Source organism: Aulostomus chinensis, chromosome 2 (assembly GCF_037954235.1).
Source record: "Aulostomus chinensis isolate RoL2024-O1b breed Wild chromosome 2, RoL_Achi_v1.0, whole genome shotgun sequence".
Classification (NCBI taxonomy): domain Eukaryota; kingdom Metazoa; phylum Chordata; class Actinopteri; order Syngnathiformes; family Aulostomidae; genus Aulostomus; species Aulostomus chinensis.
Window position 1 is genome coordinate 3629039 of NC_141321.1, and position 23738 is coordinate 3652776.

Genomic DNA, 23738 nt, shown 5'->3' on the forward strand with positions numbered 1-23738 from the left:
CACCAGTCCATGGCAGGGTGAAAACATATAGACAGACAACCATTGGCTCTCCCAGCCACGCCTACTGTCAATTTAGAGTAGGCGTCAGTTTAAGACAGGGCCCCTGAGTTACAATCGGCCATTGTAGCCACATTGAGAAAGTCACTGCTGATGTCACATCACTTTTGCTATAAATGCTGTAACAGTTCAGTTGGACAAGTCAAATATCTTCACATGACTCCATCAGAAAGAGGTTCTGTTGACTTTGTAACTTGTGAAATAAGCCAAAAATGACCCTGGTCATCATGAGTGTCTCAGGGAGCGCATCACAAGTCTGTTTTAGGAGCAATCTCAACTTGTTTAATTTGAAAGTGGTCATTGAATTAATTGGAAATGTTGAACATAACCTACCTTGAACTATTTTTCTTATTTTGAAAGATTAATATTTTAGTAAGGTAGGCTGTTGATTTAGGGTACTAATTCTATATTATTTACAATCTGCATTATTTTGCAAAAAGGAAATAAAGGCCTTTCAACTTTAGACACCTGGTCCAAATATACATGTGCAGAGCCCAGTGATTGAAGCCAATAAAAGCTCAGGCTATTCACTGAAGTGTTATGGTACTTCAGGTTTGAGCGACCACCTGCTAGCCAAACAAGCTCAAATGTAAACCGTTATACAAGATTAATTGAAAGCCTCTGGCTGATGACCTCTGTGACAGCAGACCAACAAAGGATGATTTCACAATGTCATTACTGCCTGGAAGCTTTTCCTCACCTGATCTGCCAGTGACGTACTGAGCATGCTCATGAGCTCCCTCTCTGCAGTCAGCCGCCACATCTGCTCCCAACTGATTCGCCGTAGTCGCTCCAAGTAGAGAAGAATAACACCTGAATCACAGATAGCACAAGAACTAGTTGGGGAATTTGGATGCCAATTGTTTTGGCTCAAACTGACAAGATCTTTCCATAAATTAACAGTACCAGTGTTGAAGCCTCGTCCCAGCGCAGGCCAGGGTTTATGGTTCTTCCATAAGTTCCCCAGGTACCAGTCACTCTGATTCTCCACCAGACCTATCACCTGTTTGTCTGTGAAAACAACAATCAACAAATATGTACATGAATGTGATTGGAACTCCAAGGCTAATTTTTTTCTAAGAAAATTGTCAGGTTATCGAGGTTACTTCAGTTTTAAACTTTTGCCTTCAGTGTCATGGGTCACTTTTAACTGGGCAACATTGCTATGGTGACTCCTGCTGCACGCCTAACCTGCTCCTTAGGACAGGTCCCAGGAAAGCTTTCAAAATAGTGTGCTGCTCTTTTGTATCAGTAAAAATGCAGAATGGAACAAGTCCACTACGCAGAGAGCCGACGATGTTACACTTCGTTTGGGTTGTGTAAACAAGCCAAGAATCCTAATGGGGAACAGTTCTATGGCTATCATGCAGAACCTCTGGAGAATGGCAGCTTTTGACACACCCCACTAGCTGTTGTTCTTTTGACTTTAATCTTCCTTTTAATTATATACTTATTTCAAAGTGATTTTCAATAATAACAGATCTCTTGTTGACATGTAAGATTTACATCAGATACAAATATAAAAGATCTTACCGGTAAACTTCCTAAAAATGCCCCAGAGCTCAGCGATGTCAGTGGCAAAGGTGATGTCTGTATCCAGGACGATGACCTTTGACAGGTCAGATGGTAGGGCTTTGGTTAGCGTCAGCTTCATCAAGCCATAAATACCTGAGTAGTGCTTGTTGGGTATCCATGACACCTCGGACTGAAACGAGAAATCAAAATGGTTTAAGTCAACTAAATCAAGGCTGTCTGCCTTCCCCACCTGTGTGCTGGGGTCAGGATCAGTGGATGGTTGTCAACTTTGTTTCACTTTTCCTTCACTCCGGTTAGCGTTATTACTTTCCTCTGTTGAGTTGTTGTATTCAACCCAGTCTCATGTCAACATGTGAAAAGGCTCCATTTGTCCACAGGTGAAAACGTATCAGTTCTACCATGAAGGCCTAAAAATTGTGAAATGGGTACGTTTTTTTTCCCCTATTCTTTTCTATCGGAGCGCTGGTAGGTCATGTGACTCTTTCATGCGGGCCTCTCAAAAGAAAAAACACGGCGGCCGCTCCTGTCATTTTCGGAGGAAAGTGGCTTATTCCAAGAGAGTGAAAATTACATGACATTACCAGCACAATATATGAAGAACAGTTAGGATAAATTTAACTGGCCAAATACCTTGGATTTCTTTAATGATATCCTTGATTAACCCAGACATCAGTGTGGTTTGTTCCACTCAATAATAAATCTGTAAATATAGCGTGAAATGATGGAACTAAAAGGCCACCTCTGAGTGCAGGAGTTAGCCTCTGTGACGGATGTGACGTCAGCAGACAGCGCCATTAGTTTGAATCATTGTTTATATTCTTAATGCTGATTGGTAGATTTATAATGGTTACAGATGGACTTTGTAGGTAGAATAAACATCCAGAAATTATTTGTTGACTGTCTTATTAATCAAAAGATAAAGTTTTAAAAATATTTGTTTTTTTTTCCCTCGGAGTGAGCGATAACTTCTGGATTTTCTCACAAGAGAAGGGGGGGGGGGGTAATTCCTGGGGCACTAAAATCCATTTCATATTATTTTTTTATTGAACAGCGAATATTATGGAAATAAAATGTATATTTCTCTCCAGAAATGTCCTTAAAATGCTTTTTTTTTTTAAATTAAATCTATTTTGAAATGACGCTCGTCCGTAATGGCGTCCTTAGCAACCAACATAGCAACAGCAGAAACGTGACACTGTAACGACTCTTTTCCGAGAGGTGAAAGATTCATCGTAATAACTAACAAACCAAAGATTATACACAAGAACTGAGCAAATATTATGAAAATAAAATGTATATTTCTTGCTAGAAATGTCATCAGAATGCTTTATTAAATCAAAACTATCTTGGAATAAGGCACTTTCCTCCAAAAATGACAGGAGCGGCCGCCATGTTTTTTGTTTTGAGAGGCCCGCATCAGAGAGTCACATGACCTACCAGCACTCCAATAGAAAAGAATAGGGAGAAAAAAGTACCCATTTCACAATTTTTAGGCCTTCATGGTAGAACTGATAGGTTTTGACCTGTGGACAAACGGAGCCTTTTCACGTGTTGACATGAGACTGGGTTGTTGTATTGCATGTTCATCTTTTGGTTAGAAAATGTACTTTGCAAACTACACTGACAAGGACAATAGCAGCATCTTGCAATTTATTAGCACATTTACTTATTACCATACCTTTTGTTACATCAATGCAAGATTAAAGAAAAAAAGAAGATAAATTTGTCAGAAGGAATGGGATTAAATAAGGACTGTTATTTTGGTTAGCTCAGACTTAACCAGATAATTGATTGGTACTTTTTAAAGTTTGCAGTCTTGTGTAGCCACTTGTAAAATTGCACTAGTACAGCACCATGGTTGCACCAGACAAGCCTCATTAACATACTTAAGTACCTGTTGGCACAGGTGGAGCGACGGTTCATTTGCCTGTTAAAGGTAGACGTCATATGTGCCAGCTTGAAACCAGCAATGACACTTGTGCTTCACTAAGTGCCAACTTGCGCTGTGCTTCAAATGGGGCCCAAGCACTTTCACAAGTGCTGCATTTACTGATATATTTTATTCTGTAGAACAAAATGTTAAGATAAGCTAGGCAGCCACTGACCTTTCCAGGCATTTAACTGAAAAAACCTTGGAAAAATCCCACTGACTTTGAGAGGAGGGAACTTGACATTCAACACTGTTAACTTTCTTCCTGGTCTTAGGACTTGTTCCTGTGCCACTCTATCATCAAGCTGTAGCCTCTCCTCTCCTTTTTGTGTCAGGGCACAGACTCTCCAAATACGCACACCCTCCATTTCTCCTCTCTGGTGTTCTGGCTTCTTTTTTCAGCCTACAGTGCACCACACCACAATATGTGTTGTTCATTTCCTTTACTGTCAGATTACATTGTCAGCTGAAGCAAACCAAACATCTTGTCGGACAATGATTTGGTCCATTGTTTTGGGAGCAGTTTTCTTTTAAAATCTTTTTTTATGGTGAGTGTGAAAGGGCCTTTAGTCAAAGTATTGATTGAAATATTCACTCATGCTCAGAGTGTATGAGTAGAGTCCCCTCTCCTTGTGGGTTATCACAAAGCTACATTCATATTTTGGCAAAGGCTCTGGATTTCTTTTCTGTGAATCAGCACATCGTGTGTGTTAATTAGTTCTCTTGAGGTGGTGTAATTGGATTTGCATATGTGTATCATCTGCAAATATAATCGGCTCAGTCTCAGTGTCTCTTTAGTGTGACTTAATGCACAGTGAAGAAAGCCACCGAAGCATCTGACGGCACAAAGGACTCATTGTGTGGCTCAAAGAGCCTGTGAGGGAAGAGAATGTGATGATGTGAAGGATGCAGGTTGATCACACACACGCTCATTCTTTGCATTCCCGTCAGTCTGAGCGCACGTTCATAAACTTGAAGATGAAATAAATTATTTTTGCTTCGGTGCTGAAGAGTCTCTTGACTTGAAGAGAAAAGTGTTTCTAAGAGTTTTCATTTTGCTGTTGTTCAGGTTGTATCCCCATGATGTCATTAGCATTAAGCTTCACGCACAAATTTCAGATGCATAATTTTTGAATTCATATTTTGTGTTTGAAGTGTAATGTAGACGATACATGGTCTCCTGAGTGGAAGGTTTATTAATGAATTTATTGAAGCGTTGCTACAATCCATGGAAATTTGGGGGGGAAAAAAGAATCAATCTGTTCTTCAACATATCCCTTCTGGCACATCAACACAAAACTACTGGAGGATTATACAACAGCGCTGTCATTTATAAATTACCCCTTCATTAATATGACCATGTTCAGCTTTTTGTACCAATTTGAGAGAGTTATCCATGGTGAGGCCCAAGGCTGTCCTCAAACCCAGGGATGCATTAGCGTCGTTCAGGGTCCTCTTCCCTCACCTCACCACAATGGGATTTAATTTCATTAAATGCCTGAAAAAAGGTCTCTGTGTTATAATGACTTGTTCTTTGGCATCAAATATGGTAGTAAATATCAAACTCAGGAATTTAATATTCATATTTATGTGTCTTAAGTTTTTAGTCTTCAGCTTAATGTGGTGATGGAAGTTTTGGTAGTTTTTCATTGCACGATGTCAGTTTTGTAATTTGACGACTAAATCACAAGCATGGTGGGCCTTTGTGAGGGTTACCACACTAGATATAGAGAGGTCGCAATTTTTTGTTTTTGTTTGTTAGAGCTTAAATTCAGCATGAATACAAAATCACATGTTAAGTTCCCATAGGCTTTTGCGAACGGAAGCATGATGATGAAAACTTCCAGCTTAGCCTGCATTATGTTGGTATGTTAATTTGTTCTGCTGTTAAACCATACTTGTTTGTTTAATTATCTTTTTTCTTCGCTACGTAATTCCATATATTTCACTTCATATTTTTGATGTCTTCAGTATATATGTACAATGTAGAAAGTAGTAAAAATAAAGAAAAAAAAATTGAATGAGAAGGGATGTCCAAACTTCAACTTGAGTTGAATGATTTTAAATTTGATGACACTAATTATAATACCTAGGACAGAGGGGAAATCTAGGTGTTCTGACTAATGAGTGCATCTCTCTCCCCAACTAGAACTACCAAAATGGCTTCCTCCTGACATCTATAGCTCATTTGAATCTGAAAGAACAAATCACAAACCACATCTCAACTTTGTCTTTGTGAAAGCAGATGTCCAGTAATAAGCTCTCATTCTCTGCCTTCAATTGATTTGGCTGAGATGTTGGTACCAACTGTAGTCGTATAAAAGCCGCCTGATGCTCATTGACCTTTTGGACTGACATTTTCCCCCCGATTCAGGATTTTAGTGAGTTCACACTCACACTGATGGTGGCTCACACTGCAAGCTGTTTATTAGGGACACTTGGTTTATTGGTTGGTGCCAGGCTCAAAATTTATGAGGTAATTTTGTGGAATTTTTGTAAGTAGTGGATAACTTAGGCGGGTTCCATCCACTCATCCACTTTCTATACTGCTTGTCCGTTAAGGGTTGTGGAGGGGGGCAAGGGAAGGCACCAGTCCATTGCAGGGTTGTCAGGAGCTAGTAGGGGTTCATTATGTTGCTCAAGGATACTTCGACATGGTCACTGGAGGAAGTGAGGATTGAACCAGCGACTGTTTGGTTGCTAGACTGTCACTCTATCTCTGAGCCATCTGAGCCATGCAGCTCCTTCTTGGGTGGGTTATTTTGTTTTAATTGTGTGTGTGTGTGTGTGTGTGTGTGTGTGTGTGTGTGTGTGTGTGTGTGTGCGTGTTATCCAGTGATGGGAATAATGGCGTGAAAATAAACACCGTTACTAAAGCCGTTACTGTTTCAGTAACAGGTAATCTAACTAATTATTTCTCTATCGTTAAAATGCCGTTACCATTACTAACACGGCGTTACTACGCATTACTGAAGTTACTCATTGAAGCTGTCATATGACTGGACTCACATGCACAGGAGCTGCAAATGCGTGTGTTTTTTTCTCCTTTGGTGGGGGATAACCGCCTAGGTAATGATGATTGGCTACGATTGAGTAAGATTTCATGTTAAGCCAACCAGAGATATCAGGTGGGCGGGTATTTAAACTGAAACCCAGCACGTAGCAGCACACACACACACACACACACACACACACACACACACACACACACACACACACACAAAACCTATCAGAGATGGTGAGTCACGGGGAAAGATGGCATTTTCAAGATGGAAATATAGGCACTACTTTAACTTCATGGAGGTTAAAGGTAAAAATGTACATGTTGAGTGTACGTCATGTCGTCCCAGAGCGAGAGCAGACAGGCTGTCAACGTCCAATGTAAGCAACTCCAATTTAATGAAGCACCTCTTAACGGCCCACGCTTTGACCAAACTAGAGGCCAGAAACACCATTGACACTGCTAATGGTGATAGCAAGCCAGGTGCTGCTAACGTGAGCTCCACTAGCAAAGAAGGACACGGAGCCACGCCGTCCAAGTAGCCAAAGTTGGATTTTTCTGCCCTGCTCCACAAAAACCTGTGACACAGACAGAACTTAACAAACTGATAGGCTGTTATGTTGTTGAAAACATGCTGCCGTTGTCAACAGTTGATTCAGACTCCTTCAGAGCCCTCATAGGCAAACAAAAAAAAAAAAATCCAAATTCTTTGACATTTTTAAACTTAAAAGAAAAAAGTACTGCAATAGTTACTTTCCCTGGTAGCTAGCTAATTTCATAGTGGAGTAATTCAGTTACTAACTTAGTTACTTTTTGGGAGAAGTAACTATTAACTATAAGTACTTTTTCAAAGTAACGTGTCCAACACTGGTGTTTTCTGAATAAGAGCTTATCTTGGACATATTCATTTTTACTGATTCCTTTCAATTTGGTTCACAGATGTTGAGGTGTACAGTATGTAATGCAACATTTAGAAGCTTCAAAGATATATTCTCCTCATACTATTCAAGTACTATTACAGTACACTGTTATTCCTGCTCTCAATGAATCAGTGTCTTACACTGACTAAAGAAAAAAAATGGCTGACAATGGTTTTAAGATTGGCCTAATTACAAACAACTGGAGAAAGGAGAGCCAGCCTCTCGTGTGATGCAAGTGGCATGTTGGAGACAAAAAATATTTTGGACTAAATAATCCAAGTAGACCATTAGTTTACTGAATTGAATTGTTTATGTCAGAAGTTTGTTTCTTTGGATTTGTTGGTCATGGCATCCACTTACCTTGAGTTCATCTGCGTCGTAAAAGCTGACCTGTACCGACGGGACCATCCAGGACTGGAACAGGGAACTCAGGATACGATGGGCTACAGTGTCAGTGATGAAATGAAAATGAAGTGGGTTTCTCCTGAGAAATGAAAAGAAAAATAAACATCAGGATCCAGAGGTTCCTACCAGGAAGCAAATCTGGTTTTATGACACACATTTGCTATGGATGCAAAAATGTATGTACTGTTGTGTCAGCATACCAGCATAAAAGTTTCAGATGTAATTTCCCCTGGAAATGAAAGTGTACAGATACAACAGATATAGTTTGGGATGAGCACTGAAATGTGTTATTCTTAACTTATTTACGTCACTCAAATCTTACGACTTTATTTATAACCTGTGGGAGAAACCATCTTTATCATTTGGACACAAGCAATAATTTTATGGATTTTCCTCCATGGACATTTCACCAGAGCTCCCTGTTATCTCCACAGCTATCTGTCGGTACATGGCCACCTCTCGTCAAGTCAACCGAGCAAGTCTGGCACAAGTATAAATCATAAACACAGCAGAGACAAAGGACTGTACTCAGATCAGTTTATGGGCTCAGGAGTCACATATTCCAGCAGAAGAGTAAAAACTGGGAAGCGAGATGAATATTTTGACAAGACACATTTTCAAAATATTTTCCTCCTTTATACAGTTCACAGGCGGCATGACTCTCCCCCCATGGGTTCAGTATCTTGCTCAAGGATGCTTCAACATGGCCACCAGGGGGAGTGAGGATCAAACCAGCGACCCTTCAGTTGCGAGATGGCCACTCTACCTCTGTGCCTCGCCGCCCACACTCATGCAGTCAGAGGTAGAGTGGCTGTCCAGCAACCAAAGGGTCGCTGGTTCGATCCTCACTCCCCCTGGTGGCCATGTTGAAGTGTCCTTGAGCAAGATACTGAACCCTAATTGCTCCTGGTGGGTAGGTTGGCACCTTGCATAGCAGCCTCCACCATCATGAATGTGTGTCTGAATGGGTGAATGAGACGACACTGTAGAGCCCCTTGAGTGCCACTTATGTGGAAAGACGCGATATAAATTGAGTCCATTTACTATTCAGTAGTTGCAACATACATTCAATCGTTTTTAGTCAAGATAAATGAGAAGCATCAGCCTCATTGATGCAGATAATGTCTTTATTATAAACCAAACTGAAGGACAACTCATCTACGTTTTTCAAATACAATGGCCAACTCCACATTTCTTGCTAATCATCTGATCTTTTGGAAAATAAAATGTCAGAAAGTGAAAGATCCCCATTACAATTCACAAAAGGTCAATGTAATGACACCAGCTGCTTTCTTTGTTCCATCAACCACCCAAAACCTATTGATAGCAATAACCTAAAATAATGATAATCACAAATGAAAAGCTGGAACCAGGGTGTGGTAAGCATGTTTGCATTGGAAATGAATTCAATATTTCAGCAACAACTAACGATGGACTGATCTACCAACAGGTATGCCTGCATTCCTTCTCACTTCATCAAAATGATTAAAATAAATCAGTTAGCCTTATTATTGCACTTGGTGACATGTTCCTTCATCACCATGAATACACACACTGTCACTTGCTTTTCCCAGTCCCACACACACTGTCTTGCCAACTGGATCAACAAATGTTTATTCATTCGTCCTTGACAGTAGTTCCCTGCAAAAGCACTATTTTCTTCCCTCTCGTCGCTGTAAACAGTGACCAGAATCTTTACACCTCCATCAGTCAAACACTTAACTGAAGGGAAATTAAATTCCAGCTCAGACAACAGTGATAAAACATCCCTGGTGTAAATCAACAGTGCTGTGTTCACTGACGTGGGTAATTTTGCATTGTCAAAAAGATCAAAATGAATTCCTCCGTACATGCATTATACTTTGATTTTTTTGATCTTTAAACTGAAAGTCTCACCCCATGTGACCCATCTTACCTCAAAAAACAAGGGCACAAGTAGAAATACCACAATATGGCTGTACACCTCTATGGAAAGTGTGTGTGTCACTACTACCTTGAGTTTTGAAAAGGGATGGGTCTTGAAACCCAGTTCTATTAACAACCCAGATCTGCTTTTTTTCCAAACCACAAAAACACATGATTTGGGCTAACTGATACTGCTTTGATACTTTGGGTCCAGTAACAAACATGTCATGTCATGCCATTTAAATTCAGTCACTGGTCTGTGTAAACGACTGTCCAATAAAGTTTTTCAATTCAGTTGAACTGCCAGCCAAGAGTTGGGCTGAAGGAGCCCCTTCTCATCGTCAGCTGCTGCAGCTATGAGACAGCCTGCAGAGAGGAAGCTGCCCATCCTCCATCCACATCCAAAAACACTACCAGGCAAAAGGTTGGACACACCTCTCATTCAGTGTTTTTTTTCTTATTTTTACTACTTTCTACATTGCAGATACATACTGAAGACATCAACTACGTGAGGCTAGATATATGGAAATATGTTGCAAAAAAATTGTTAAATAAAAGCATGTGAGGTCACAGCACAGATGGATTGGCCACCGGGAGGTTTCTTGGTGGGCCAGATATCTGTGGGCCAGAGGAAGGCCAACAAGAATAGGATGGTCAGATGGAAGGATGGATGGGCAACCTGAAAACATAGTCCCTCCAGCTCACGGCAACCGCTGACACCGAGGGATAAAATTGCAATTCACTCTTTTTCTTTGACTGTTTCTCTCTTCAACTGGAAGCAAATAACGTTTAAATGGAGAGAGTTCACCTGCTATTCTCTCACATCTATTATATAAGATATTCAGTCAATGTAATCTTATTTTCAACAACTTCCCCCAATTATTTCCATCCAGTCTGGAAAGATCAACCTCTTCTAAAGCAGATGTGGCACAATTTGTAGTGGCTATCTTACTTTTGTTTTGGTGTGTGAGATTGTAAAGGTCTGTAGAAACCCCTGACCATGTAAAGCTGAAGAAAAGATGCGTAACATCAGGAATGATAACAGAGACTACAAATTTAAAAAAAGGATTTGTGGATGAACTAACTCACCTGTGAAAGAGGACAGACTTGACCAACGTGACAACATCTCTGCTGGCGTTGTGTCCAGCACAAACGCAGGCGATGTGTATCAGCTGTGGAGACACAAAACCAGAAACAACAATGAGTTTGACTCAGTCTCATCCTGGATTGATATCCCCTTTCAAGCAGGCTTCTACTAACAAGCTTCATCCCAGTTTCACAGAATCCGAAAATATGTTTTTCTTTTTGGCATTTAGGGAGAAGAATATAAGGAAGCCGAGAAAGGCCATACTTGAAATTAAACATTTTATGCTTCACCTGGTGATCACGGGATATTATCTTGTCGTTGATGTAGTGATGTAATATACCATAAGAACAAGATAACAACACTCATCAGCTCTACGTTGTTTAGAGAGCTCAGGAGTGCCACACGGACAGGGCGGACAGAAAACTGGAACAACTGATTTAAGATGAAATGATGAAATGACCTGGCATCACGAGACAACGGCATGAGAGGGTGGCCATCTTTGCACTGCTCCATATGTATTCGTAAGGGTCCTTTATCAGTATGAGGAAAAACAAAACTCCATTTTATAGGTCCTGTTCAGAGTTGGACCGGATCAAGCCCAAAACCCTGTGGCAGATTCAAATGGTTTTTTGTTGTTTTGTTGTTTTATTAATAGCCAGTTGCACAATTTATCCTAACTTGAAGTTGAAAATATTATGTATAATCCAATTTTTCAAGGTTCTAGCGGTATTTTAAGAACTATTTCTAATAAAGCTCAAAATGCACCAGTCTGCCATCAAAATTAGCTTGCCCCCAATCAGATTCTGGGAAGAAAACAACAATAACAAACAAAACAAAACATACAAACAAACACACACGCACTTGCACACAGGCACGCATGCACACATGTTCACACGCACTTGCACACAGGCACGCGTGCACACACGTTCACACACACACGCATTCTCATGTTTTTCCACATCCAGCAGCATGAGCTTTCGTGGTTTGTGCATGTGTGTGTTTGTGTGTGTCTGTGTGTGTGTGATACGGTTGCCAGGTATAAACTGACATACTCAATGCCGTATGCCTGTGATCACCCATGATAATAGCATGTCTGAGTAAGGCCGCGGTTTCAGAGGAGACACCATCAATTACCCAGACAACGTCACATAACAGCTGCTGAATCCAGGATGTTCTTTCTCTTCTCTGATGTGAAATTTTAGATTTAGTTCGTCAGTTATGGATGAGTTCCCTTCAATGGCTTCTAAGCCAGAAAGTCTTTGAAAACTTGGAGCTCAAAGGCAGGAAACCACATCAAAGAGTGAGCATGTTCCCCTGGATTTTAGTCCCTGTCAACTTGCCTGTGACTCTGGGTGGCATATTTGCAGTAAACACAGATAGACCCTCCCAGGCCATTTTATCAACACAGTCTTTATTTGCATCAGCAGGCCAGGAGTAATCTCCTACGGCCACACAGACTGAAACATTGAGAGAAACAAGTGACAGTGTGACAAATAAAGACTTCTCTCTCTCGCTCTTTCTCTCTCTCTCCTCCAAGATTATACTGTAAAGGTTTGAGTCATTTTAGCCAACAGTATATGGAAGAGTTTAAATTACAGAGGTCAGAAAATCAAACCGTGCAGAAGCCCACACACAACTGGAGACTGTGTAAAGTTACGATGCATGGATAGCAGTTATCACTGCATACCCTGAGGATGGGCTGCGTCATCGAGATGAACATTCTGATTATCAGTGGATGGGTTGAGGGTGGTGTCCCATGAGTGTACACGCAGATGTGGACGAGGCCAGAGTGGATACATGTATCACCACTATGAACTACAAGTTCGACTGTGTAATGACTCTGGATAAGTAGCCAAGTGTTGGACCTGTCCTGACCTCGCACTTCTGGACGGTTGGAGATCTGGGACACTCAGTGTGGTTGTTCTTCTCTTCCGCCGTGTTGTCCCCATCCTCCGGTCCTGTGTCTGCAGAGGCCCCCCACTGCTGGTTTCCATAGTTACCATCTGGCAGCTGGGCAGCGGTGCCTTGCGATTGGCTGAGCTGAAGTCGAATTTGCCTGTTCTCTTCCTCCACCTCTCGGACACGTGACTCGAGGACAGCTCGCTCCAGAATCCGAGATGCTGGCGTATCGGCCAGACAGGGAGCCAGTAGGATGGAGCGACCATCTGCAGAGGGATACAGCAGGAGGTTTAACCTTGGAAAATGAAGACTAAACTCCAAAATGTCTGTCATTGTTCTTTTCTTTGGTCAAGGCCAGTGTATGACAATCAGAATGTCAAGTAGTGAAGGAGACATCCTTTCTGTGATTTGTTCATTTAGGTGAGGCATATCAAGCTTTTTCCTGTTTTCTGTCATAATATTACAGTGGTGGATGTTCACTTTAAAAAATGGGGTAAAATAAATGTATTTGCAAGACAACACAAAAAACGAATCAGCTGAGTTTCATGAATCTTGGAGGATAGTTGGCGCACGAGCCAAGGAAGCCCCCCCCCCAAAAAAAACTTTGAGGTCAAAACCAGAACATTTTTGCTTCTTCAACACAGGGAGATGATAGATTTCTGAATTTTCCCAAATGTATTGAATACACTATGACGGTGTCGCCTCCTCTGGTTAATCTGTAGAAAACTATCAAAATAACAAATTCATTAGCCAGAATACATTTGAGGTCTTAAGTTTTTACCTCTGCATCAAACTGTCACCGTAACCTCACATAAATATGCATCTCCACATACCGCTCACAACTGCCCATGGAGCAGACTGACATGCACCCCCCTGGAGATGTAACCACACATTACACCCACACAGACTGCAACATTTCCTTCTCTGGTCTGATGTCTTTCAGTGTTGCATTTGTTTTTGTAAATGAAGTTGCTGTTCAAGATTGTCCAACATTCATTAAAAGTTACAAAAAGCCGAACAATTAGATGACTATTCATGACTTCTACTCAAGAGCAGAAATGATCCCGTCTCCTCTCGTCACAGCTGCAGCAGCACTGGTCTCGTATCACTTAGGCCAGCCTGAAATTTTAAGTCTTCTTTTATTGGGAGTGTCTGCTTAAACAACAGGGAACTTGAAGGTGTGGGTTTAGGTTGATGTGGCTTTTTAAGTGTAACCATGCTAACTCCAGGCGACATTATTTCTAAGCATCAGGGATACCTTGGATACACTCAGTGAGTGATTCGTGTCATCTGTTCATCAGTTCATATCTCAGCATCTCTGTGCGCCCGCTGCATCTCTAGCAAATGAGAGAGCTCGGCTGAACAGAGAACAGAACAGATTGTTAGAGTCTGTTTAGTTCATTCACTGAAATGTTTGTTCCTTCAAATGAAACCTCCAAGAACGACACAAGACTATAATCGCTTCATGTTGGTGCGTGTACATATTCTCATACATGCCATCTCTGTTGCTGCAGGGTTTTATGAAATGTTGGGTTGTTGCAATCATTTTGATATGATTGTTGCAGGCAGCACGGTGGTGCAGTGGTCAGCTCTGTCCCCTCACAGCAAGAAGGTTCCAGGTTCCAGTCCCGGCTCGGGCACTGGATCTTTCTGTGTGAGTCTCCATGTTCTCCCTGTTCCTGCTGGGTTCTCTCTGGTACTCCAGCTTCCTCCCACCATCCAAAGACATCAATTGGGGACGAGGCTGATTGATTCTCTAAATTGACCGTAGGTGTGAATGTGAGTGTGAATGGTTGTTCGTCTCTGTGTGTTGGCCCTGCGATGGACTGGCGACCTGTCCAGGGTGACGATGGATGATTGTTGCAAGTCAGGCTCCACTATAAAAGTGTTACACCACTTAATGAGTAATGAAGTCTCCCCCTCTCACCCTCTGAAAGTGACCCACACAAAGTTCTGGTTATAACCGTAAAAACCTCAAACAGTATTTTCCCAGGAGGCCACCATTTCAAATCAGTGATTTATTTCAGTGTCATCACCAGAGTGATTTAAAGTCCAAGATTCAATTTCTTGTACCTCTTTGTCAGCTGTACTCTCAGGGGAAATATTTTGCACTTTAACGGCTAAACTCTTTTCACTCAGTAACAAGTGCTTTTTGGTTCTGAGCAGGTTCTTAATAGAGCCCCGGTGGGTGGTTGAATACCACACTAGCAGAGCGCTAAGTCAAGCAAAACAGTAAACTGGCAGCACGGCAGAATGAGCTGGAACTCACTGGAAAGCTCTTGGGAGTCAAGGGGGCTGCAGTACCTAACAGTTCATCACACTGTTAATTAATACACTCACATGATACAAAATATTGATTTCAGCAACTTGAACTAATGTGTAAAACAATAATATCTAGATTAAGAGTGTTCATCGTCATCGTGCATTGTCACATCTGCATAAAACGTGCTGATGTGACGTATGCAGTTTGTGGGATAATCTCATTACCTATGAAATGAGTTGACGCCCCCTAGGAGACCATCGGTGGTCTCATGGGGGGGGGGGGGGGGCATACCCAGACGGGATGCATGACTAGCAGTGCATCAAATACATGTGAAAGAAACTACAATAATAATTAAGATAAAAGATAATATGATTGCTCTCAGTAAACACATATTTAGTTGCTTCTGTTGAATCATTATGGCTCCTCTGTTTCCCTCTCCATCTTGCTCATAATCCTCCTGTCTTTTCCCTCTCTCCGTGATTTATCTCCCTTCATACAATTATTTTCTTCCTCTCTGACTTCTCCCCCCCCCCCTCTTCTTCCTCTGCCTTGCCTTTTTCTTCTCTTTCTCCTCGGACTCTTTTTCCCTTTCTCTCTAGTTCTCCTCCTACACCCTTCTAAGCAGCTGGCCCACAGCTGACGTGAGGCATTCTGGGAATGTTCACACCCTTGTCATCCTCTTTTGGATTTTTGCCTCATTGCATCATAAATCATTTTCTTTTTTTAGTTAATCTTCTTTGACTTCAACAATATGTTTTCAAAATATACTGTGCAGAGCAGCAACGTGCAGTTTTATATTGTGTATTCAATGTAGTAAAGTGAGGAAAGTGTGCTGTCCTTGTTTTACATCTCACATTTAAGTGATCTAAAATGTGCTGACTGATCAGTACAGTAAATCTGTACACAAGAAAGGATGAGATCGAGTGACTCAAGCTGAAGCAAAGGAAACCTGAGACTAGATTCTGATCTGCAGTCAGTCAGATATTTAGCAGGACAAACACCAGTTATTTCTGAAGCAATTTCTGCTGCTGCCCAGAGCACAAACACTGAAGTAACTCACCCGAACACTGCAAGCAAAGATGGACACTGAGCTGTGAAACCTCGTCAGTCATCCACGTTCAAGTCTGTAGCAAGTGTGTAATCCTCAACAGTGGAAGCTAATTTCCCTGCTCTGGTTGCCCTCCAAAACTCACAGAGAACTTGAACATATTTCCAGTCAGATACTAAATGTATATTGTGGTGTGTGTGTGTGTGTGTGTGTGTGTGTGTGTGTGTGTGTGTGTGTGTGTGTGTGTGTGTATACCTGGTACCTGTTTTTTGTTAGCTACTGGAGATGATTTCTTGTATTAAAATCAGCCTTATCAGGCCCTCTCGTCCTCATGGAGACTGGTCCTAATGCAGCACAACATCATTTCTGGGGAGGAGGACCTGTCACTCGTTATAAACTGCAGTGATTCATCCGTTTGCCTGTTCCAGTCTGGATTTGTCACAACTGTTAACCAGCTTGGATCCAAATGTACCTACAGTACTACTATTACTACGACACTGATCATGTCAGATTGGCTCTGTATCCTCTAATGGAAGAAACAAAAGAAGTATTATTGCACAAGGTTGTACTGTACTGCAGTGCAGGGTCTTAAACTCAAAATACTTTGAGTATTCATTTGTATTGGCTTTTGAAAGAGACATTTGTGCAACAGCACTAAAAAGGAAAACCAAAATATAAAATTACCAACCCAAATGGGTTTTTTTCTTTCTTTCCACATTCTTGGCTCAACTTATTTTTGTCCAGAGGCCAAATATAACACAGAGTGATTGCTTGCAGTCATTCATTTGCCTACTGATGTGATCTTTTTTGCTGATATTGTTTAGTTTTTCTGTATTTTCTGTGTGGAAATGTAACATGAATAATATTAAGAAGAAGAAGGAGAAGAAGAAGAAGAAGAAGAAGGAAAAGAAGAAGAAGAAGGAGAAGAAGAAGACTGAAAACTTGCAAGCTGGATTTCACTTTAATTTGATGCTGTGTGGTGGGCCATAACAAACTGTGACCTCCATTCTAGTAGAAGAGGAGAAGTTTGGTCGATAAGGAGTTAGACATAACAGACTGTTGATGTGGAGTGTGAAGACCAGCACTGACCTTTCTTTGCCGCAGAAAAATACTTAACCACTCCATGAAAGCTTGCTAGATCAATCACTAATGTGTTGGATATGGATAAGGGAAGGTTTCTGACAAAGTCCAATTCATATTCTTTCAAATTAAGTTGAAATACCAGAGATAAATAACTCTGTGCTTGACCTCAAGCTGATGTGAGTGTGGCATTCTGACTGTTTGAGTGTTTTTATGTGTGCGTGCTGTAAAAGCTTTTCCAGAGGCAGTGTGCAGCTTTGTGGCAAATAAATTCTCTGCACTGACCCCAGCTATTGTGACTCAAACCAAAGTGCTGACTGTGGGTCACTGATGCAGCCTTGGCAGCTGTCTTAGATGTCAGACTGAAAACTCCAACTAAAGAAAAAAAGCTTCCATGTGTTTAAACATTCAGCTTAATCATTCCTTTGAAGACAACTTGAGCTGAGCTGCATAGAGGATCTGGTAATTGATGTTTTCTGTTCTCTGTGAGATTCCTGTGACCTTGCAACCCAAACCACACCTGTAGTCTTCTATTATGAATCTGCTTTTGACTTTCAAGCTCCAGGAAAATGAAACTGTAGTGATTCAATTTTGTTTTATTTTTCCCCTAAATATGCACAATTATTTCATTTCCTATTTTATTATTTCATTTCTGACTGTACGGGTTTACTCACTCTCCAGGTTTCCAGCAAGCAGGTAGAGCCATGTGAGCAAGACGATGGCTGATAGAGATGCTACCAGCAGCTTCAGGCGTCCACGACACAGCAGGTTCATGATGGGACAGCGGCACTGGGGGCTCTGAGGGTCAGGGGTCAGGGAGAGGGGAAGGGGGCTCAGGTGGGATGTAGCATTGTCTCATCTGAGGAAAAAAAAATACAATTAGATTTTTTTATTGTCAATCTTAAATGTAACAAGCTTATTGAAGAACACCTGGTTGTTGAGACTGAAGCTGACTAAACCAGACATGCTGAGCTGTGCTCCGATCCAAAAGGCTAGACAGTCATATCAGACCTGAAGAGAGCCCAACTGGAAAACAAAAAAAAGAACTGTGATCCTTTTACACGTGGTATTAAAATGTGTGTGTGTGTGTGTATTAAAAGGTTGCCATTGGAAGTGAAAATGAATGAGTGAGAGCTCAGATTGTGATCTGATCTGCCAGACCTCCAGAGGTGGTCAAGGATGTATTTGGACCACAATGAACAACAGTGTAAGTGTATGTGCCGCTTCAGACAGCATACATCATCTCTGTGGGGTGAAATGTGATAATCCTGTTCCGCCAGTCTTGATGCTTGACAGTCCCTGCATTTCAATTGACCTGTGGACAGCAGTGGCCCAGCACAGGTAGAATAAAAGCAGCTGCATAACACAGCATTCTCTCCTGCTTTTGGTGGTGTTCCCAGTGTCATGGCCAGCCACTCTCTCTACTTCGAAAGACAAGCAGAGGTCCATACAAAAGTGCAACTTCACAGATGGCAAACACCTGTTTTCTTTTTTGATGTCTGAATGGATTGTGCCACTGTGCAGATGAGAGCGAATGATCTGTTTGGAGTCCAACAAGGCTGAAATGAAAAGAAGGATTCAAGGATGTCAAATGTATGACATCAAAACATGAAAACCTGAAAAGAGGAACAACCTGAGCAGGTTGTAACAGATTTGTAAACCCTGCAGTCTCTGTTGGTGTTGATCTCCTGGTGTGTGCTGAGGCTGATTAGAGCAGGCGGTGTGTCTTTTACTATGATTCATTAATCCCTTTCTAATGAGACAGAAGCCTGCAGACAATAAGGCAAGAGACCAATGCCAACAGATGAGTGTAAGAACCCTCTGGACAAACACAGGGCAGGCAATCTGAGCATGAAGCCACTGGGACAGCAACTGGGATGATGAATGACCAAAGTGGAACCCTCAACCACCAATATGCTAATTTTGCCTTGCTGTCGTTAATCATTAAGAAAAAGATTATAATCGTAAATCAAAATTACGATTTTAATCTTTAAGCCCTGAAATCCGCATGCAGGTAGAGCAGATGTTAAAACTGAATTGCTATATCGTAAGGCTCACAAGAAAGGTTCAAATGAATGTATGACATGTTTCCAGTATGTCATGGTTTGTGGGAAACAGGACCCAAACACAGGCGGCAGCCAATGGAGTTCAAACAAAATATATTTCATGTCAAAAGGCAAAGTAGCCTACAACTCAGGTAGTTCAAAGTACAACGGAAGGAAAAACAAAGTAGCAGTTAAAAGGGGTCAGCAGGCCTAAGTCCTGCACGAGTAAAAGTACAAACAAAACCAAGTATAAAACTAGACTGAAAACTAAACTCACTGGGAACACGGAGGAGCAGGGAATGAGACAAGAATGACCAGCGACAGAGAGAGAGAGAGAGAGAGAGAGAGAGAGAGAGAGAGAGAGAAGGAGAGACAAAGACAGCCACAGCCACAGAATCGGAATTGGAACAGAATCAAAATCAATGAACCGACAACAGACAATGGGAAACACAGAGGTGAAATATACATGGAAACGAGACACAGGTGGTGAGACACATGAGGTCATCACAGGAAGGAGCTCTGGAAGACAGGACACCAACTACAAACTGACAGTTTATAGTATGTGATTATTAGTGTAATACTTCAAGTTTTAAAAGTATGTAATGCTGTTCTAGGTTTCCAGTGAAATCCATGTTTTAATCAGTTTAATTTAGAAAGGTTGCCCTTAAATGATCTATTTTCAAGGGTAAAAAGTCTGTCAAGGATATTTTATCATCTCTAGATTGACTAAAAATCCAGAAATTTGAGGACTAAAACTAATAACTCAGTCTGCTGAGGCAGATTGTGTTGTTTGAAAGTGCCACAAATATCCCCTCAATTCTCCATGTCTATACTTTCATGTTAAATTATGAGCATTCCTGGAAAGACCAAGAGGGAAAATATCAGAGAGTTATTTTTGCTTTTTATGCTTCTTGTATTTCCCCCACAATAACGATGCAAAATATTTGAATTCCTCCAAAACTGAAGGAATAGTTTATGTAGCAGAGGCGTTCTAATCCACTGGCAGTTGGGGTAACATTGCAGGAGCTACAGTACAGAAGGGTGAGGTGATGCAGTTATTGATCAAGTGGGCTGGAGCAGAATAATTCCTGACTGAGAGCATAGCAGCCAGCATGTTTTATGATACATAGATCAGCAGCTGTACTGTGCCTGCTTTTTGATGTTGCTCATCGTGCTAGGTGAGCAGATTCTCTTCTCTAGAACCCTACATTCTCAAAGAGGCCTGATAGAAGAAAACACTGTTTTACCTTCTAGAACACAACATCGAAGCAGAACTGGGTCATTCATTATGAATTATCATGGTCGTACCATCAGTTTGATTAGTCAAGATACACAGAACATACAGTTATGAGTTAATCCCATTTGAGCTATGTCTCTTAGCCTTGGACAGAACCAGGACCGATTGTACAGATTATTAACAGAGACTTGAGGTGCCTCCAAATGTCAGGCCAAACATTTGGAAGCAACTTTAAGTTCTGTTCACAATGCATTTCTTAAAAAACAGCATGAGTGCTATGTACAGTACTCTGGGATGTATTTACTGCATGATCAGGTTTGCTTTCATTGATATGCACTATTATCCTAAATTTACCTTTAGGTATACATCGATGTCACTGGATCATTGCTGAAGATTTGCAAGAGTCACAACTTCAGGGCAAAAGTACAAACAGACAAATCACAATTCGTATTATTCACGAACTCTTTGGGTTTGAATCCTTGAATCCCTTTGAGAGTCTGCATACAAAAATCCCATAAATCTCAACTGCATTCTAATCTCTGACAGACTACAGCAGAAATGGCTAGAAAGAAACAAATGAGTAAAGAAACAAAAGTACAGATTTGTACACTGAGGAAAGAAGGATACACTGAAAGAGAAGTCGCAAAACCCAAATGGTGTCCAACAAGGAGTTCACATCATTCTGAAGAGATGAGAAGAAACTGGATGTTATGATGATAGAAAAAGGCCTGGAGGAAAATGGGTTACCACCAAAGAAGAGGATAAACATATTATTATCATCAGTAAGAGGGATGGGCAAAAACCAGCACCACGAATAAGGGAGGAAATCAACGTGACAAGGTCTAAACTCATATCTCTGACTACTGTGAAAAGATGTTTGAAAAAGGCTGGTCTGAAGGGTTTCATATCTGCAAAAAATCACTAGTTTGTTCATGGAACCAGAAAAAAAGAGACACAAATGGACAAAAGCTCACAAAAATTGGACCTACAGTATGATGACTGGAAACCAAGTTTGTGTACAGTAACACCATCAATAAAGCCAGGAGGTGCTAGTGCTGTGATATGGAGACGTTTTGCAGGTGATAGATGAGGAGATTTGTTTGAAGTAAAGGGCATCATGAAGAAGGAACAGTACGACTCCATCCTCCGGCATCATGCAGTTCCATCTGGACTAAGACTTGTGGGTTGAAAGTTTGTTTTGCAGCAAGATAATGGCTGTAAGTGAGGCAGCATGACTAGGACGTTGAGTGGCAGTCTAATAACCAAAGGGTCACCGGTTCAATCCTCACTTCCCCTGGTGACCATATCAAAGTATCCTGGAGTAAGATACTGAACCCCTAATTGCTCCTGATGGCTGTGTGATGGACTGGTGACCCGCTGTGCCATCACTTGGAATTTTTTTTCAAAAAATATGATAAAGCAGGAATGCCTATCTTCCATTGAAAGTAGTAGCATTTAGCTCCAGTGGAGGACATTAAAGGGCTAACAACATCAAGGCTGAATGACCTCTGTTTTTTGTGTGTCCAAGCGAAATCATAATTGTTATATAGAACAGAGCATTTGTATCGACAAAACTTCTGTGTGTGTGAGAAGTTGTGAAGGAAGCTTGGATGACGCGTATTACATCTTTGTGGGTATAAAGTGCAGTTAAGTCTGCATGAAATGTAGAAAGACTGCTCACATTTGAAGCGAGAGACGAAATGCAGTTAACCTTTAAAGTTTGCACAAAACAATCCAAATAAAACAGGACAGAGGTATGAACAGTCAGGAACCAAGCCTTGGCAGAATGGCTGCACTGATTTTACCCAGACAAGCTGTAAAGCAACATTCTTTTCTGGGGGTTCTTTATTTGAAATGAAGATGGTCACATGCCGGTTTGACTGCAGGATGACCACCAACTGTTAAGGATGATGAACAGCCCAGGATGATGTACTTGGGGCGGAGCTCTGTATGACTTCAAAGCTGTTTGTCTACTTGGCAGCTGAATCTGATTCATGTTCAAACACAAAATTGAAAGTTACAACACTTCTGATTACTGCAGGGAGATTGAAAGAAAAATGAAATCAGCTCACAGAGTTTCAAGTGAGCTTTGTGTTACTGGGAATAGTTGTGTTCACAGCAGAGATCTGACACAATAAGCATTTGGTATGCAAAGAATTAAAAAGAAAAGGAACATTATTCAGATAATTGTTCAAAAGACTGGATGCCAGAGCATGAATGCAACTCGATCTGATGGTAATAATTTCATCAGTTAAAGTCTGGTGCTCTTCCAGTTGGCTTATTGATATTGAAAGTTGCTTGTTACAGATGTGGTTTAAATGTTTTTGATAATATGAATCTAAAGTCTAACGTGTTTGATATCACGTGAAAATGAATGTGTGAGAGGCTCCCATTCACCACATCACCATCTGTGTCTCTAAATGTAAAGATGTCAGACTGGACTCACAGGTGTACAGTCTGCTGCCTAGTGAGTGTGGGACGTAAAGAGCTACACCTCCTCCTATCATCCTTTGGCACAACACAACTGCATTATAAGTGAGGTCTCAGAATGTCGAGATGTCTAAAATGAGTTAAAAATATTTAGAGACCTTTAACCTGGTCGATGTTCTAGTTGTGTTTTGTTCCACTGCCTGAAAACTCAGAGATCTAAAACTGTAGTTAACTTATGATAAAATGAAATCATTTTCTGCTGCAAATACGGGTCAAACTGTGCGCAGGAAAACACCAGCAACACGTTGCCAGTTCAACTGTCAAAGCAAAAAGTGGTGAAATCAAAATAACTGATAAGTTAATTTGTGAGGTTGATATACGCACTGCAGGGGACAGATGGAAAGAACAAAAAGAGTAAGGAATATTAGAAAAAAGAAAGAGAATGACAAGAAGACAAGAAGAAAGTACAAGGACACAAGCAATAAGAAAAGAAAATCAGATTCTAGAAAACAAGTGATAGAAAAGAAAGAATACAAAGGAGTGGAAGATGGTATAAAAAGGAAGTAGAAAGAAAATAAAGGTGTAAAGAAAAAAGCTATGCAGAAATCGGAGAATTTGAAATTAAATGAGAGGAGGAAAGAAAGAGCTGATCATTGGTTGAGCAGAGAAAGTGAAAATGTGGAAATATAAGAGAAACAGGGAGCAGAGAAGGTAGCACAAGAGACAAGAGTGACTACGGTTTGAGCTGAAGGTGGGTTTGGACGTGTGCTGGCCTCTCAACTAGGGGTGAGTTTTGGCAAGGACCTTGCAATACGATATGTATCACAATACTTGGGTCACGATATGACATTATCACAATATATCGCAATATTGCAATATTGTGATATATTGCTAT

General features: G+C 41.0%; 1 protein-coding gene across 3 annotated transcripts in view; it reads right to left on the reverse strand.

Annotated features, from left to right (window-relative positions):
• Window positions 1–23738, reverse strand: part of large2 (LARGE xylosyl- and glucuronyltransferase 2) — a 125857-nt gene that overhangs the window by 12075 nt on the left and 90044 nt on the right. For all 3 annotated transcript variants that reach the window (XM_086223128.1, XM_086223138.1, XM_086223145.1), the window contains 7 exons: window positions 17806–17990; window positions 12717–13006; window positions 10844–10926; window positions 7805–7928; window positions 1591–1762; window positions 964–1068; window positions 758–870 (listed from right to left, as the gene is read on the reverse strand). In XM_086223128.1, the coding sequence (XP_086079254.1) occupies window positions 758–870; window positions 964–1068; window positions 1591–1762; window positions 7805–7928; window positions 10844–10926; window positions 12717–13006; window positions 17806–17905 (987 nt within the window). In that variant the 5' untranslated portion in view covers window positions 17906–17990. The remainder of the gene's footprint in view (window positions 1–757; window positions 871–963; window positions 1069–1590; window positions 1763–7804; window positions 7929–10843; window positions 10927–12716; window positions 13007–17805; window positions 17991–23738) is intronic.